This window comes from Martes martes (assembly GCF_963455335.1).
Source record: "Martes martes genome assembly, chromosome: 1".
NCBI lineage: Eukaryota > Metazoa > Chordata > Mammalia > Carnivora > Mustelidae > Martes > Martes martes.
In genome coordinates this window covers 164,022,903-164,041,730 of record NC_137888.1, presented here as the reverse complement: position 1 = coordinate 164,041,730, position 18,828 = coordinate 164,022,903, and the positions used below count along the sequence as shown (strand labels likewise).

At 44.7% G+C, this 18,828-nt stretch overlaps 1 protein-coding gene across 1 annotated transcript in view; it reads left to right on the top strand.

Annotated features, from left to right (window-relative positions):
- IFT122 (intraflagellar transport 122) overlaps positions 1-18,828 on the top strand; it is a 63,214-nt gene that overhangs the window by 19,505 nt on the left and 24,881 nt on the right. Inside the window, exons 8-15 of the mRNA XM_080818643.1 lie at positions 2,580-2,771; positions 2,926-3,064; positions 4,308-4,510; positions 5,407-5,544; positions 6,896-7,060; positions 9,391-9,588; positions 14,123-14,263; positions 17,666-17,719. Coding sequence (XP_080674769.1) covers positions 2,580-2,771; positions 2,926-3,064; positions 4,308-4,510; positions 5,407-5,544; positions 6,896-7,060; positions 9,391-9,588; positions 14,123-14,263; positions 17,666-17,719 — 1,230 coding nt within the window. The remainder of the gene's footprint in view (positions 1-2,579; positions 2,772-2,925; positions 3,065-4,307; positions 4,511-5,406; positions 5,545-6,895; positions 7,061-9,390; positions 9,589-14,122; positions 14,264-17,665; positions 17,720-18,828) is intronic.

The window sequence follows — 18,828 nt, the reverse complement described above, 5'->3', positions numbered from 1 at the left end:
CTGAAAAATAAATAAATAAAATCTTTTTAAAAATATTTTTTTAGTTTTCTTACTAGATTTACTATCATTATATCAGAAATAGGGGCAGTTTGACTGTTAGGCATTTGAAATTATTTTATTTTATTTTATTTTGTGTATTTATTTGAGAGAGAGGGAGTGCTCATACACAAGCAGGAGGGAGGGAGAGGCAGAGGGAGAAGCAGGCTTCCCACTGAGCAGGGAGCCTGATGCGGAACTCGATCCCAGGACCCCAAGATCATGACCTGAACCTAAGGTAGACACTTAACTTACTGAGTCACCCAGATGCCCCAGGCATTTGAAATTCTTATAAAGGAAAATTGAATATATAAAATGAATAATTGCAGTTTAAATTAGTTTAAGGGAATCAACTAAGTTGTAAATGACACTAAGAGATTTTCTTTTCTTTTTTTGTTTTTTTAAAGATTTATTTCCTTATTTGCAAGAGAGAGTGAACAAGCATGGGGTGGGTGGGTAGGGTCAGAGGGAGGGAAAAGGAAACCCAAGCAGACTCCAGGCTGAGTGTGGAGCCCAGTGACCCTGAAATCAAGCCTGAGCCAAAACCAAGATTCTGATGCTTAATCAACTGTGCAACCCAGGCACCCCAACACTAAGGGATTTTAAAGTCTATTCAAAATTTAATTCAGTAAATGATCATCAAGATCCCCTTTCAATTCGTTGTTTATTTTTGTTATACTAATAAATAGGAAAATATTTATAAATTGAACTTAAAAACTTATTGAGAAACCAGGTTTTTAGAATTATTTCTTTAATAAACTAATAGTTTAAAAATGGCAATTATAAATAATCTTTTTATTCACAAAAAGTTCTCTTAGGGGTAGCAAAAAACTCCAGTGACAATAAGGAGCTTGGACTTTAATGGGTAGTAAGAGAAGTTGGGGTACATCAAATTAACCCTATTATTTATCAGAGCAGTGAGAGAAATGCTGTGGGGGAGGTGAGCACAGGGCCATGGGAGCACAGAGGAAGGGGCACTAAATCGGGCCTTGGGTGGGACAGAGAGATTGGGGGATGTTTTCCGTAGGAGTTGACACCTGGTAGAGAAAGAGAGAGGAGACTCCTGGCCAGGGCTTGGGTCGTATAGAGAATAGCACTTGTGAGGACATGGAGGCCTAAAAGAGCCTGGTCTGCTTGGCAAATACAAGATGTTCATTTTGGGTGAGAAAAGGCTCTTGGGAGCTGAGCTCAGGAGTTTGACCTTGACCCTCACAACTAAGGGAAGAATACCAAAACTGAAAAGACAACTCACAGAGTTGGAGAAATTTTTACAAATCATGTATCTGATAAGGGCCATGTACCTGGAATATATAAAGAACTCTTACAACTCAATAATAAAAAGACAACCAATTAAAAATTGGAGAAAAGATCTAAATAGACATTTCTCCAAACAAGATATACATGTGGCCAGTAACTACATAAAAAGATCCTCGACATTATTAGGTACCAGGGCAATGCAAATCAAAATCATACCCACTTGGATGGAGAAATTGGAACCCTCATATACTACTGGTACAAATATAAAATGGTACAGTCACTTTGAAAAAATATGGCAGTTCCTAAAAAGGTTATACATAAAGTTACTACAGATCCAGTGATTCCACTCCCAGGTATATATATCCAAGAGAGATGAATATATGTCCACATAAAAACTTGTACACATATCCATAGTGGCATTATTAATAATAGTCAAAAAAGTAGGCATGGCTATTAATTGATGAATGGATAACAAAATGTGGTATATCCATGTAATAGAATATTATTCAGCAATGAAGAGTAGTGAAGTACTGATATATGCTACAATATGGATGAATTGGTCCCAAAAGGCCACAAATTGTGTGATCCCATTTATGTGAAATCTCCAAAGTAGGCAAATCTATAGACAGAGAAAGTATATTAGTGGTTGCCGGGGGCGGGGGGGGGGAAGAGAGGAGAATTGGGATCTACAGCTAATAGGTACATGGTTTCTTTTTGGGGTGATAGAATTAGTTCTGAATTAGTGATGATGTTTGCACAATTAATTATATACTTTAAATGGGTGAATTGTATGATATGTGAATTATACCTGAATAAAGAGAAGTAGGATGGTTGTTGTTTCAGAATAGAGGACAGTTTTTTAAATTAGATATATTTGGCTTTATGAAATACTTTTTAAAAAAAAAAAAGGAAGAAGAAGGAAGCTGAGGGGAACCAATGGAACCCTTGCAAGGGCTGTGTGTGAAGGAAGGCCTATGGGAGAAAGCCCAGTCTCTGGGTCTGGGTTGGTTGAGGAGCGAAGACATACACCTGGAGCAGCTAGTGGAACTGGGGGAGATGCTGCCGACCCCAGCAGTGGAGGATTCCACTATGTGGAGGGATGGAGTAGGGTGCTCCAGAGGAGACTAGCTTGTGTTCATGATGGAATCCCACAGGGGGTAACGGCTAGCTTGCCCTTGTCTTCTTGACTCCCCTCATTAAAGTTGGTAGGAAAAGCCCTAAATTGTGTTGTGAATACTATGGATTCAGGAGTGTTTTTTCCCTTGGTGTGTGTTTTCTTTCCTCAGATTGGGAAGGATCGGTCACTGAACTTTGACCCCTGCTGCCTGAGCTACTTTACTAAAGGGGAGTACATTTTGCTGGGAGGGTCAGACAAGCAAGTATCCCTTTTCACCAAGGATGGAGTGCGGCTTGGGACTGTTGGGGAGCAGAACTCCTGGGTGTGGACGTGTAAAGTGAAACCTGACTCCAACTATGTGGTAAGGAGGGAAGTTCATTCTGTTGGGCCATTGTCTGAGCAGGCACAGACATCAACCATGTGTAGCCAGTCAGATGATTGACATTTGTCCCTGGCAACTGGGAGAGTAGACTCTCCACAGAGAGCTAGGAATTAACAACTCTCTTTCCCTGCAGGTGGTAGGCTGCCAAGATGGCACCATTTCCTTCTACCAGCTTATTTTCAGTACTGTCCATGGCCTCTACAAGGACCGGTATGCTTACAGGGATAGCATGACTGATGTCATCGTGCAGCACCTGATCACCGAGCAGAAAGGTAAAAGGCAGGTATGGCCCCTCTGCCCTCCAACCTTTGGGAGGAGGGGTAGGTTGAGAGGGCTACTGATAGGGCAAGTGAAATGAGAGGGAATGGTCCTCCTCAATCTTTCAGAAACACGTTGGACCACTGGTGTTTGCTTTTTTTTAAATTTTTTTATTATTTGGAGGGTAAGGGGAGAATATAGATATCTTTGAGAATATAAGGAGAGCAATAAACCCTCTCTTCAAAAAAAAAGTAGGGGGAGGCAAAGGCTCACATAATTTTGCAGCTGCTAATTCTAAGGGGTACATGGACTCTGACTAAGGGAGGATAATGTATGGCATTTCAGAGCCAGGGTGGCTGAGCTGCATGGGTCTCTGTGGATCTATATCCTCTCTGGTATGGATATACTGGAGGGCTTCTTTCTCGGCTTCATCTTCATCTTCATCTCCACTTGCCTCCTGATGGGTCCCTACCCCAGGGGTAAGCAGGGACAGTGAGTAACCACAAGTTTAGTCAGAAGATTCAAGTTCTAGGCCTAGCACAGTCAGTCTGAACCTCAGTTTCATCCACTATCCACTTAAGTTGCCATGCTGGTTCAATGGGCTAAGGATCCACTTATTTCAAGAGTAATTATACACAGATGTGCCAGCCACAGCCTCCCGCCCAGTGCCTGTGTGTAGGGATACACATTGAGGGTTGTCTTAGAGATTCAGCTGGCATCCTTTTGTTCTTATCTGGGAACACCTCTGGTTGAAGATTCCAATTGTGTTGGTGAGGGTATAGCCACTTGGGCAGCTCCCCAGCTTCTCTCCTGGGGACATTTCCTCCATCTGGTCTGCAGTTAGAGTGTGAGAGCCTAGTATATACCAGAAACTACATGCAGTTCCATATTGTCAAGGGTGGTGGGTGGGGAGTAGCTAGAGGCATGGGTGGTCATCCAGATGGACTTCTGATCATCAGGGGCAATATATTAATGCTGGCAGAGGAGTTTAAACTTAAATTCAGCAAGTGAGGGTAGCACTAAAAATTTCACTTTCCATACTCAGTTTTAAGCTTTGGGCCACAAAGATTGTATATGATTTTGGATCCCAATGTATAGTAGAGCTGATTGTACGTATTAGATACTCTGCAAAGATTTTTTGATGAGAGTGTCTCCTTTAATTGCCAGTAACATTAAGTAAATGATAGCTTTTAATTTTTCTGCCTTCTACCTTACTTAATAATCTCTTGCTAAAGCTGGATTTTTTTCCTTTGACAGTTCGGATTAAATGCAAAGAGCTTGTCAAGAAGATTGCCATCTACAAAAATCGATTAGCTATCCAACTGCCGGAGAAAATCCTCATCTATGAGTTGTATTCAGACGACTCATCAGATATGCATTACCGGGTGAAGGAGAAGATCGTCAAGAAGTTTGAATGCAACCTCCTGGTGGTGTGTGCCGATCACATCATCCTCTGCCAGGTGGGCAGCAGGTTGGAGGGGTCGGGCTTAATCCTCTTCATGTTTACTCCAAGGGTAGGTTACCCAAATCATGGTTTTAAAAATTGAGCATCAAGAAACAAGTCTCTTTCCATCAAATTCAGTAGCTGTTCATTGCTTTAATTGTATTGACATCTAGAGGAGTTAGACTCTACTAGAAAGTCATGGGCCATACCTGGAGAATAACTTTTGGTATTGCAAAGCACTTTATTATCCTATAATTATACATGTTTGAATGACTTAAAGCATAGATTGATAGAAATGAAGGTCATTTTTTTTTTTTGGTGAACATACACACATAAAAATTTATGATATCTTTCTTGTTAAACAACAAAAGCTCAAAAATAGTAAAGGAAGTTTTACTTTCTGAAAGACTTTTTTTTTTCACAGAAAAAAATTTCTCAACTTGGAGCTTCCTAGAAGTTTGGAAATACTTTGAGGGAAGGCCAGCCTGGCATCTTTCTTGAAAGTAGAGGTTGATTTAGTTTCACAAAAGTAGGACTATTGAAAGTGATAAAGTGGAAGAAATCCTTTAGAAGTCACTATATGTAAAATACAATTAAAATCTCCCTGAAAGTCTAGAACTCAAGCAGTTTAGAGGTACCACAAGTTACAGATGTGACAAAAAAAGTGTGCTTTTGGATGCTGCCTCTATGGCTTCCCAGAGGTCTGCACAGAAGATGTGAAGCTGAGCTGTGCTCTGTGGTGTGAGGGCTTATGTGAAGGATTAATGAACAATGCCAATCATGGGGACTAGATGGGGTTCAATAGACAATGTGTAGGTATTTTTCATCCCTCACATGCAGGAAGACCTCCTTGGCAGGCCTGGGAACACTTACCCTGTTGAATATCCATGCAGAGCTAGGTTTGCTTTCTAGGAGAAACGGCTACAGTGCTTATCCTTCAGTGGAGTGAAGGAGCGGGAGTGGCAGATGGAGTCTCTCATTCGCTACATCAAGGTGATTGGTGGCCCTCCAGGAAGGGAAGGTCTGTTAGTAGGCCTGAAGAATGGACAGGTGAGTGCTCCCATGTGTCTCCCATCAGGCTGATTATCTGTATACAGATATAGGGACCAGACTCATTATGACCCCAAGGTGGTTTCCCGGGGACAGGAAAAGAGCTTCCCACCCCACATTCACTGTAGGCACATTGGAGGGCAGCCCAGAGTTTTATTTTTTGAGGACAGCTTCAAGCCAAAGATGCAGTGGCCTTTAGACTTAGAGCATGCTACATTCTGGCAGGGTTGGTACTGTAGCTTTTGGCCTTCCTATAGTGTGGATCAGTGAGTTTAAGGGCACGCAGAAGATGGGATGTTTTTTAGAGATACAGTTTCAGTGGCTGGCTAGGGAGGGACGCAGAGCTTATTCTTAGGTCACATCCCTATTAGGGCAGTGAATGGATTAAGGCAGTGTGTTCTAGCTTGTGTTTTAGAGGGTGCTGGTCCTTAGGCTATTACTAGGTGTTTTAAGAAAAATGCTCATATAGATGTGAAAAATCTAGGTTATACAAAGTTAAACAGATTTGTGTGTGTGTTCTTTGCTCAAAATAAGAAAAGTTCTAAGTGGGCTACATGGAAATATGAAAGTGAAAATATAACTGCATTAGCCTGAGAGCCAAGCTGTCTAGCAGATGGCTTATGGTTAAAGCTTATCAGGCCTTTCCTGGGGACAGAAGTCATGGAGTATGAAATTAGTGGGGGCTGCAGGATAGCAATACCAAAGGGATGGAAAGTCTGTATCTTTCTCATTGTCTGCTGTCACTTCCAGTGTGAGGCTTGAGAACATGGACTTTGGGGACATGTCGACCTGCAGTCATGTTAGTGCTTAGCTACTCACTAGCTGTGTGACCCTGGGCAGGTCGCTTTGCCTCTCTGAGGCTCAGGTTTTACAAATGAGGATAATACCTTATGTTTCAGAGGGCTGTCAGAAATAGTCAATAACTGATAGCTGTCATCATCCTTCTCATCATCATCATTATTTTGCTATGGTTATACCGGATGTCTTGTCAGTGTTTAAAGTGGCTTCTTCTTATCTTTGTGACTCATATCTCACTAGATGGTGTCTCCTAATCCCACAGCTTGGGTAATGTTGTTAACAAATCCCCAGTCAAGCAGACATTCAAGTGAATTTGTCACATCTTGGGCTGATCATTACTTTGGCAACCTCTGATGAACCACATTTCTGGTCTCCTAAGGATAAGCCCCTGCTCCTGTTCTTTCAATAAGTCCTTTTCTCTGCATGGAGCCTCTGTTGAAGTTAGTGGGAGTTGTTCTTATAGAACACATGGGATTCCAACAGCCTGGCGCAGTTCCAGGGTCTTGTTGCCATGGTGACTCACACTTTTTTTTTTTCTCTGAAATTTCACCAGATCCTGAAGATCTTTGTGGACAATCTCTTTGCCATTGTCCTGCTGAAGCAGGCCACAGCCGTGCGCTGCTTGGACATGAGTGCTTCCCGTAACAAGCTGGCTGTGGTGGATGAAAATGACACATGCCTGGTGTATGACATCCACACCAAGGAGCTGCTTTTTCAGGTGAAATCCCAGAGAGTTTCTAGGACGTAATCCTTTGACGCCTCCTCTATTTCCCAGTCCCTGCAGGAGGCACTCACCCTCTGGTTCCCAGGCAGGTCTCTGGGAGGAGCAGTGATGTGTAGGAGTGTAGGCTTTGAACAGGGGCACAGAGCCCAAGAGGTCCCAGGGCACAGCCCACTCTTCCCACACATGAGCTGCAGGAGCTGGGTAAGCCTTTTTGAACTTTGCTTTCCTCATAGGTAAGATGGGCAAGTAACACCTTTCTTTCTGTGAACAGAAAGAAATCTAAGTGGGGCACTTGATAGGCTGTCAGTGCATTGGTTAACGTGAGGATGATTCTTTTGCAAAAGTGCTTCTTTTTTTTTTTTTTTTTTTTTTTTTTTTTTTTTTTTTTTTTTTTTTTAAAGATTTTATTTATTTATTTGACAGACAGAGATCGCAAGTAGGCAGAGAGGCAGGCAGAGAGAGAGGAGGAAGCAGGCTCCCCGCTGAGCAGAGAGCCCGATGCGGGGCTCGATCCCAGGACCCTGGGATCATGACCTGAGCTGAAGGCAGAGGCTTTAACCCACTGAGCCACCCAGGCGCCCCGCAAAAGTGCTTCTTGCCAGTTGGAGGTCTGCCTGTATCTGTAAGTGACCTAAGACACAGTAAAGAAATAGGACCAGTTTTGTCATCTGAAAGAAGGGAAAGGAAGAGGGGAAGCCCTCTCTTCTAGTTGTTTCACAAGGATGCTCTCAGAACCAACAGAATGTGAACTGTTTTAGGAGATAAGCATTGTTTACACACTGTTCGGTCCTATGTCTGGTAGAAGTATGTCACTGGAGAAGAGAGCCCAAAGGCTTTATGCCCAGCTCCTGGCTAGCTTTCTGCCATACTCGGTGCCATTCTTTGCCTCTTTAGGATTTTGTAAGAGGTCAGGGCCCATTTGGCTGAAGCAAGCTCCCCCACTGAAGTTGAAACTTCCCCTGTCTGGCTTCCTCAACCACAGTAGGTCTCCCAGTTTTAATGGGTAGAACAAGATGCCCTTCTCAGGGCTCCTCTTTGTCCTTGGGAGCAGAATTAGCAGGGCAGAGGGATGCTGGAGTGTAGGGAGCTGCCTCAGTCAGTTGGAAGGGGCTACCCGGCTAATGCTAGCCTAAGCTAACTCTAGCAAATAACAGCTTGCTTACATCTCTGTCAGGGCATAGGGCTTAAGGGGGAAACAAGAGCACAGGTTTTGTCTTTAGACAGACCTGGGCTCCAGTTCTGCCCTCACCACTTACTGTGTGATACCCAGCAAGTCAGTACAGTTCTCTGAGCCTAAATTTTTCCTCACTTCTGAAATGGAACTAGTAAATGCCCCCTCACTGTGGTACTGAATAATGTACCACAGTACCTAGCTCAGCGCCTGGTACAAAACAGGGCCCTAACTGTTAACTTCTCGCAGCCTCAAAGCCACCTCCTGTACGTAGGTTAGCAGGCCCCCAGTTGTGAATCTGGGCCTGAGCCTAGAACCATATAGGAATGGAAGGGCATGTGTCCTTCCCCATTCCCACTGAGGGTTCTGTCATAGGCTAGGGAAGGTAATTCTCAGACTTTGCCAGGAGACATAAACATTCCCAGCTGTCTTTTTCTTCTCTCTGCTGCTCCTGCCCTCTGCAAATGAAAACAGCTATATTGTTTTTTCTCATTATAAAAGCAATCCAGGCTCATTATAAAAGATTCAGACATTGTAAAAGATTCTAGGCAGAAAGGTATGAACATCTGCTGGTCCCTGGGGTTCCGGAGCTAAGCAGAAAACTTTGAAAGAAGGTAGGGGGAAGGCGGTGCTTCCCAGGGTGACTGTATTTCTACAGTGTGAGAATTTTAAATGCAGAGATAATGCATTATTTTCTAATATAAAAATAATACTTTTTTTCTTATTATAAAAAAAAATAGATGTTCATGACCAAAAGAAATTTCAGGCAAACAAAAAACCTAAAAAATAAAAAGTATCCACAATTCCACCCACCCCTAAACAATCACTGTTAATTTTTTGGAACATATCCCTTTAAATCTTCTATACATAGTTGTGTATACCCTTATTTTCTCACTAATATTAATTAATATTTGGGATAATAATTTTTTTGAAAGTAATGCTTATTAAAGACATTTCTAACATAAACAAGTGCATAGAGGATTTTGCCTCTGTGCTTCTATCCTTTTCTTCTAGTTCCGTTTCCTCGCTTCCCCCCTCCCACTGTTAGCGATTTAGAGTGATTCAGGCTTTAGAAAGAGTGCTTGACTGAGTGCAGGAATGGTACCAAAAGCCGGGGTGTTGTCACAGGGTCCTCACTATCCCTGTCCCTCAGGAACCAAATGCTAACAGCGTGGCCTGGAATACCCAGTGTGAGGACATGCTCTGCTTCTCAGGAGGAGGCTACCTCAACATCAAAGCCAGCACCTTCCCCGTACACCAGCAGAAGCTACAGGGCTTTGTGGTGGGCTACAATGGCTCCAAGATCTTCTGCCTCCATGTCTTCTCCATGTCGGCTGTGGAGGTGCCACAGGTAACCGGGGCGCTTGTCAGCTCTCAGCAGTGAGTGTCAGGGCAAGATCAGGAAAGCCAGGCCCCTCACAGATGCATTGGGTTGGGGGATGGATGGTGAGGGGAGAGGGAAGAGAGGTGACTTGCAGCTATGATGTCATGGAAGGTTCTCTGGACTAGAACCTGAAACCCTGGGTCCACCCTGTACAACCTGTGTGTCTTTGGGCAAACAGCTCCACCTCACTGAGCCTCCATTTCTTTCTGATCCCCCTTTCCTGGTTGGGACAGGGAGGGTATTCAAGGTTGTCTGTCTTCAGAGTGTGTTTCACTGAGAGCTGTGCATGGGGCAGAGTGGAGTAAGCCAGCAAAGCTGGGAGTGCGGCTGGGTGTATGCAAGTGCAAGAGCAGGGGTGGTGTGCGTGAGAGAAAGAGGATATGGGTGGGATGGGGAAGGGGCCTGAGGTCTTAGGAACCACAAGTACCTCAAGTAGGAGGCCAGAACAGTAATGGGGGCCTGGAGCCACAAACCGGAGGGCAGAAACATAGATGGGAGGGCAGAGATTGGCAACTCAGCTCGAGTCTGGCCTAATCCCAGCTGTCCCAGCTGCCTGTCTGCTCCCCAAGTGAATCATACTCACTGTGGAACTGCCATAAAGTGGAGACAAGCACGAAGGAGAGGCTTAGCCCTCAGAATCCCAGCCTCAAGAGGGAATCGGTCTTAAACATTTAGAACATACCCACTCAGGCCTTTTCTCTATGTATATGTAATATATACAGAATATACAATTACAAGTACACAATTTTATATGAACATTTTAAACAAAAGTGGAATCTACTATAAATATTGTTTTGTGATTCTTATCTATAAATATTGCTCCTATAAATGAAACCTGATTTACTGTACTTCCTTTACTGAATGTGGACCACAAACAAGAGAGATTTTTATTCACTGTCCTTTATTGCCATCTTCCAATTTCACCTAACATTTACATATTGCAGACCCATCACTTTGTATGAATTATTGGCTATCAACTAGCAATGTGGCTTTTTCTCTTGGCAATCTACTGGAAGCATGACTCCACCTCAATAAATGTATTTCTAGCATTTTAAAAATACTAAGATGACTGTAGATTGACCTATAATCGTAAGAAATCATACAGAGATCCTTTGTACAATTTGCCCAGCTTACCCGTTGCTAATAGTTTGCAAAACTACAGAACAAATGTTTCACTGGGGTAGGTTCATGTCACTACCGCCACCAACCCATGAGATCTCTGATGTTGGGTTGCCCTTTTATTATAACCACACTTGCCTCCCTGCTGCCCCCACCTCCACGTTGTTTTTAATGACTGCTTTTTGTCTTACACATAGATGTTCCACAGCTTACTTAACCAGTACCTTTCGTTGGACATTTTCGCTACTTACTGCTTTTTTTGCTATTGTAGATAGCTTCTTTCTTGCCAAATCTTTGTACCTAGCCCACCTTAGCTTCTTGGTGTGAATTCCTTGAAGTGAAAGTGTTAGATAAAAGGTCGTGTACATTTGAGAGATTTTTAGACACATTTCTAGATTGCCCTTCAGCTTCATTTTTCTGGGTGTGGGTGGAGGGCATCGAATCATTTTATTGAGGGGCTTCAGAGAAGGTTCAAAGGGCTGGGAGGACAGTAAGATCCTCTGTCCTCAGCCCAGCCAGGATCTCCCCACCTTCACAGTCATTGAAAGCCTGAGTTGGCTTCTTGTAAAGGCTGGGGCTGGGGTCCGCTTCTTCCTCTAAGCTGATGGTACTTGTTATTCATTGTGAAGAAATTATTAGTGCTTGACACAGAGCAGTTATTCAATAAATGTTAGTGGAATTCAGACCTGAGGAAAAAGAAACAGAAAGAAAGAAGGGAGAGAGGTGGGTGGAAGTGGCAGCAGGAGGAGAGGCAAGAACAGCCCCTGCTGGACTGTTTCCTTGTAATCCTCATCTGCTCCCCATCCCAAACCCATGCACCACATCCACCAGAAATCCAGTCTTCCTTAATCATGCCAAACAGGCTATGCTGATTAAAAGTTTTTCTCCCAAGACTGCCATCCTGACCTCAAAGATAAATGCAGTTTGCTGCTCCCTGCCTTTGGCAGGCCAAGAGGAGCCAGAGGGGCAGCCTGGGGCTTCCTCTGCCAAGCCCTTACAATTCAGAAGCCAGAGTCCCCGTCCAGTCCCCCCAACCCTCATGGCTTTACCAAGCCCATCCTGCTGATGCAGCAGGGTCAGAACTGCCAAGGGTTAGGAGAGGCAGCCTAAGACAAAGGCTATTTATCTGTTGCCTCTGCCTCCAGCCATCCTGTGGTTTTGGCCTAGAGAGGAGGGAGAAAGCATCAGAACCACTCTGGGGATTTCTGGTTTCCTTTCGAAATTTACATCATCTTGTGCAAGAACTGGTTTGTCAGAGCTGCCAAGTAGGGCGGCAAGCCCTAGTCAGGCTTCTCGGGCGGTTGGTGACTTCATGCTTGGAATGCAACAGTGAGATAAAGTAGAACTCAGAGGGCATTTGTTCAGTTAGCATATTTTTAAAACTCCCACTCTCAGATTGCTTCCCAAGCAAGCCCAAATGTTAACCATTCATCGTATCCTTGATTCTGATATGCCTGTCCAAGTCCCTGTTCAAGCCTCACAGGGCATTCAGCATGGCAAGACGTTGTGCAGTTTAGGGAAAAGAACACTGGCTTTGAGTTCTGACTCTGCTGCCTGAACCAGCTGTGATCTAGAGCACTCTTTGGGGACTCCCTTCTTTTCTGTGCAGTTAAATAAACCTATCTTTCAGGTTTTGTCTGACCCAGTTCCTACTGTTATTAGCCATTGTAAAGCAGTAAACACTACAAAACAGAACTAAATTGGAACTGAGGGTGCTCACTAAGAGTTCAGAAAGGAAAGCTCATTGTGCATGGGGAGTTTGAGAAAGCTTCCAGGAGATGGTGACACTTGATCTGAGCCCTGAAAGGTCTGGGAAGGCAGAGAGGAGCAGGGAGGTTGTTTCAGACAGGGGGAAAGTTGGGGGTAGGAACAAGTCTGGAGAGTTGGGGAGATGGCAAGGAGTTGGTGCTGAGAAAATACAGTGGAGGTACTGAGCATGTCTCTTGTTTGCCTCAGGTATCCTGTGAGCTGGTCAGGGCATTTAAACAGAAGTTAATCAGTTTACCCAGAAAAAAAAAGTACACAGCTAGGATGTGGCTGAGCTTAGGCCTGGGTTCAGCTTTTCCACTGTCCATACCCTGCTATCCCACTAAATAGAGGAAGGGTAGGTGGAATGGTATGGGAGAAAAGATGAGCACTCCGAAGCAGCCACATCTTGCTGTAAGGGGGCAGAATGGCCTAAGAAAGAAGAAGAAATCCTTCAACTCAAAAACTAAAAAATGAGACAGGAAAGTTCAAAGATAAAGGCCCTGAATGGAGAAAACAGCACTCCCAGCTTCACATTTGGGAACCATTAGCATGAGGTACTGGTTGATTGATCTCTACTGTCTGGGAGAGATTCAGTTCCCTTTAGCACACTGGCCTAAAACAAGGGTAGGGCCTTGGGTTATTCAGGATGCCAGACCCAGATCAGACTTGTTTTCATGTATGCGCACATACACATACCCCATACCCTAGTGCCAGGAAAGTGCTCAGAACCCAGAGTCAGCTGACCCCAGGCTCCAGCCCCAGGTCTTCCCTGTGCCGCTTCTCTGCTCTCAGACTACAATCAGGGACTGATAACCTGCAACACAGACCTGTTGGGACAGATCCAAAAGGAGTGTGTAAACCTAAGAAGAGAAGTTATTAGGAACCATTCACAGGTATCACAGTGAGGCAGCCCCATCTGGAAGGAGGGACGGCAGGAAGGTTCCCAGCTCCAGGGAACTCAGACAGGGGTGCCTTTCTGGGTAACCTGGAGCAAATCACTTAGGTTTCTTGGGTAAGATGGTTTCTCAGCCCTTTGTAAGAGGCCATCCTTAAATCCCTTCCTCACGGTAAGGTTGTTCCTTCCTCCAGCAAACTTAGACTGAGGGCCTGCTGGGGGAGGTTAGTACAACCCCAACACTACCCTCAGGTTGTTCCCATACTTGGGGAGAGGGGCTTTAATTAGAGCACAACTGAGATCTGGATAAAAGGCAGAGAAAACTCAGACTCCTTTCCTTGAGGGGTCAGTGAAGACTTTCCAGAGGAAGTGACATTTTAACAGGGCCTTCAGAGCCCAATAGGTATTTCCCAGAGGGTGAGGAGGAGCAAGGGCATTCTAGACACGGGTCATATCCTGTGGTAAAGCAGACCTGGAGGTGGGGAAAGCTGGTGGTAGAGCGAAGGACAGACAGAAAGTTTGTGCTGCTGAACGCTATGTTTTGGTTATGAAAGGGGGTTGTGACTGGAAGGCACGTGGTGTGTGTGGCATGAGAAGAGCACTGATTAATCTTTATGGTGTTTCTCTGTGGGCATTTATAATTGAGTTAGTGACACACATCTGGAGTCAGGCTTTGCGTGAATCTGGTTCTTTCCATTGCTCTGAAAACAATTCTTTTCTTTTGATGAAATCCTGCAGTCTGCTCCGATGTACCAGTACCTGGATAGGAAAATGTTCAAAGAAGCCTACCAGATTGCTTGCTTGGGAGTGACAGACACTGACTGGCGTGAGTTGGCTATGGAAGCTTTAGAAGGATTAGAGTTTGAAACAGCAAAGAAGGTAAGCATCTAGTCAGCCTGAGCTGGAATCTGACCCTTAGAGAGTCCCTTGAGGAAGCAAAAGGGACTCCAGGTGACATACGAAGACGCAGACGCATAGTGTAGTGAGCTCTGGAGATAGACTGGCCTGGGTTCAGATGTCAGCTCAGCTACCTCCTCCTGAGTCTGGGCCAGTAACTCATTTCTAAGGTTGCTCATTTATAAAATTAGGGTGATGATTGACCCCATCCTTACAAAGTTCTAAAGGTCTAATGTGGTAATGTCTATAAAGCCTGATACAGGAGAAACATCTGATAGATTCTAGCTGTCACCCTTATTAGCTGTCATTAGGTAGAGCACCTAGCTGAAAGCATGGCATATAATAGGGATGCAATAAAGGGTAGCTTTTATTATTGGTATGAGCACTTACTGGTATTGGCCATTTATTACACAGTGCTATTTTTCTTTGTACCCTGCTAGATATGATCAAAGAGATGGTCGAGCTCTCTGATTCTGACAGCAGTGTCACTCCCCACATACCTTCATGGCTTCGATCATGGTGTCATTTCCTAGGCAGTATATTAAAACTACAGAAACTGGCTGACCCCTTGCTACACATCAGAAAAAGCCCAGCTCTTAGTTGGGTTTTCATCTAGAACCTGAGGTGGAGGAAAGGAATGGCCTTCAACTCTTTTTCCCCTACTTTTCCCTTCTCTATCTCCCAGAGCCAGTTGATAATAGACTCTTTTGCTTGTATTACTGAGCATGCAGGGAAGGAATTGCAGGGGTATGTGATGCCCACCCTATGCTAGGTCAAGACTTTAGGCATGAGAGAGAAACCAAGGCCAGATACCAGCTCTTCTGTATATAGGCTGGATGACCCCATGCCAGCCACTTCTCTTATAGACTCCATCCTCGCACATCTGCAGTGGGGATGGTGAAAATGCTAACTGCCCTGTCTTCCTGACACAGGGTCATTAAGCTTAACTACCACATTGTAAAAGGGCTTCCAGAACTAAGCAATGGTTATACAAATGCTAGCTGTTATTAAAACAAGTAAAATTGCTATTATTTAATTATATTCTTATGTCAACTACGCGTCTGAAAACTGGTCATAGAGGAGGGCTGTAAGAATTCAGAGGTGGGAGGAAGCATTCTAGGGAGGGAGCTTCCCTCTCCTGCCCCCTCCTCCACCAAAATGCCTGAAGGAATGAAGAATAACAAAGTATTCCTTGACTATGTTTTATTTGTTTTCAGCCTGGAATGAAATTTAAAGTCTTCCTTAGAGATTGTCATCTCCTCACACCCAAGAACTAAACACCTATCTGAGCTTATTTCAGCCAGCATGGGGTTGAGTACTCAGCAGATGTTTGAATGGATCAAAACAAAACTGGAATAACCCTTCATTTGTTTAACACTAATTCCCAGCATGTATTCCCCAAACACTCCCTGAGAATAGAAATTATTGTATTAAAGCTACAAGATTTTGACCATAGACTAGAGCTTGATTATTTTATCCAAATTCCAAATCCCCAGCCTTTCTTTTTCTACTTTGCCAAGTCACTCAGGCACACGGAAGGTAGAGTGGTTCCAACAATAAACTGATGTTCCCACTAGATGGCAGGCCAGCGCTGCTTAGCGCCCGGGACGGCCATGGTGAGCAGAACTGCAGATGCTTCCCTGTTCCCACACTTCCCTCTGCTGAGGTTATTCATGGGCCTCGTGACTCTGACCGCGCTGACCAGGGCATCCCTGACTCTGCAGAATGTGTGAGGGTGGAAGGAACTCAGAAACAGATTTCGCAAAGTGTCAAATCCTAGAATCCTAGCAGAGCAGAACTAGAAAGAACTTGGAGAAGGCATAGCTAGTTTGCCCCTTTCCATAAGGCAGACATCGGGAGCCTAGAGACAGGAAAGAAATAGGTTCAGGGGCCCTCAGCTGGAAAATCTCAGAGCTAGGAATGACACCGGAATGCTCCTTTCCTCTCTGCCCCTTTGCCAGATATTCCAGGTTTTCCCTTTCCTTTTGCTTTAAGGAAGCCCAGATCTAGAAGATAGCTTATAAGACCTCCATCAGGGAACACAAATACTCTTGGCCTTCCTTTGCTCATGTGATGCCTACCTTACCCTTTCAAAAATCCCTCTTCAGGAATACCCATTTGCAGGTTCCTACTCTGTGATGCTCTTCTTAATCTGGCCTCTGCCACTACCTGTGCTCAGAGAGTGAATTGGTGTTCTTCGGGGTATCTAGTTCATACTCTTAGCTCACGGAGATTCAATGATCTGTTTAATCTACCTGCCTCCCCTTTGAGAACATGGACACCTGAATGGGGCGGGGGACAGGTCATATTCACCTCTGGATCCCCAGTCCCTGACAAGATGGCTGCCCTGCAGGATGAAGTCACATTGGGTCATCTGTGAGGTAGCCGGAGGCCAGATGACCTGCTTATTTCCTCAAGTCTTTTGGGTATGGGGGATGTCATGCAGCGAAGTAGAGGCTCCAAGTGGCCAGGGTGGTTCTTCAACATTCCATATTCAGGGACTCCTAGACCTGCTGCTTCCTCTAGGTGTGTGTCAGCCCATTTCAAATAGGACATTGTAAAGCAGCACACCTGGGTAGAAACAGTGACAGCAAAGCCATGTGAAGATCAGCCTGTCATGGTGGGTTATATTCCTCTAAACCCCTTGCAGAGTTAGAAAGCACCAAAGGAGAGTTAACTAACACCAATCTTCCTGAGAAAGGCTGCCTAGAAACTTCTAGCAGCCCATGGGTTAAAGTCTTTAGCTTTACTGTGAGTCCAAGGCAAGAGCCACACTTTTAAGATTTACGTAAGAGTTTGCCTTCCAGGGACGTGGAGTGATTTATTCCCTAACCTCCCCCTCCCTTCCAGAAACCATCTTTATTCCTTCTCAGCTTTCCCCTCCTCCTCTTCCTCTGTGCTGGTACTGTGGGCTCTGGGTGCCTTGTATTTATGCACTGTTGGTAAGCATAGCTGTCTCCTGCTTTCTGTCCCAGTCACCAAGATGTATAGCAGTCTCTGCTCAGTCAGTACATCTTCCCCACTCCCACTCTGATGACACTGCCTCAGAGCATCAGACCGCCCTGTTTTTCTCTTTTGCATAGAGAGTGCTCCAAGCAGGCCACATCACAGACTGCAGTATCATAGTTTTGTTTTACCTAATCCCAAAGTGATTGATGCAACGAGGACTTCTTTGCTGTTCTTTGTGTGGACTAATCCCAGGGATAAAGCCGTGCCTCACTGGGTGGTATAACCCTCCTGAACACATGGCGATTAATCAATGCTTGCTTCTTTTCCCTCTTTACTGGCTCACTTTCTAAAGCTTGACTTCCCACCCCCAGCCAATCACCCACTTTTGAAGCCCAGAAGGCAGCTGATTTCATTCTTTTATTTCTTCCCCTGTAGGCCTTCACCAGAGTACAAGACCTCCGATATTTGGAGCTCATCAACAGCATTGAGGTAAAAAACAAAATGTTGTTCCTTCTCAAGAAAGCGCAGACTCACTATCAGTGGCTTATAGGGAGCTCTTCTAGCAGATGAGAGCCTTGAAGGCACATAACTAGAGCCCACTGGAGTCTGTGCATTTGGGCCACAGCCTTGCTCTGGGGGTACAGAATGCTGTGGGGCAGGGAGATAGCACATGGAAGCAAGGAGTGCAGTTTGTCACTTGGTAGTGGGGCGGGCAAGGCAGGTGTGTCCCTAATCTCTCCAAGTTTTGTTTTCTATCTGTGAAATGGGTCGATTTCCCAGGGTTCCTGAGAGGACTAAATCAGCAACTGGTTTTCACCCCTGCAGTGGTTTTTAGGTGGTTACCATCCTCTAGGGCTCTAACAATATGCCAGTGTAGGAAGCATTTCCCAAATGCACATGATCTGCTCCCCACCCATGGCAATGGGACCTGGGGAGGGCGCATGTGGACTGGAGTGGGTAAAGAGGCTGGTTCTGTGAGCACCATTTTCTGGGTAGCTGTAGACAATACTCCTAATTCCTGTGGCTGTCTGTAAAAAGGCGTACATATTTTTTCTCCTGAACAGATTTATTGTGAGGCTAAGAGAATGTGAGATACATTTGAATTCCCATATGGAATCAGGGAGGAAAGCAGCAAATGTCTTGTCCCTGTAATTCAGTTCAGAATAATAAACACCTGTCATGGGCCAAGCCTTGTACTGAGTCTCGTGGGCAGAGTTGTGTGGAAGAGAGGCCTGCAGGAGCTCACATACTGCTCAGCTGAGTAATAGTCGCCACTTGTTGAGTGCCTGCTGTCTGTCCCATGCATGATCAGTGCGTACACTGCAGTTAACCCTGGAACAACATGGGTTTGAACTGCATAGGTCCACCTATTCGTGGATTGTTTTTGATAAATATAGCAGTTCTGTAAATGTATTTTCTCTTCTATATGATTTTCTTTTCTTTTTAAAGATTTTATTTATTTATTTGACAGAGAGAGAGAGAGAGAGAGAGAGCACACAAGGAGGAAGAGCAGCAGGCAGAGGGAGAGGGAGAAGCAACCGCCCCTGGCTGCAGAGCAGGGAGCCGGATATGGGGCTCTATCCCAGGACCCTGGGATC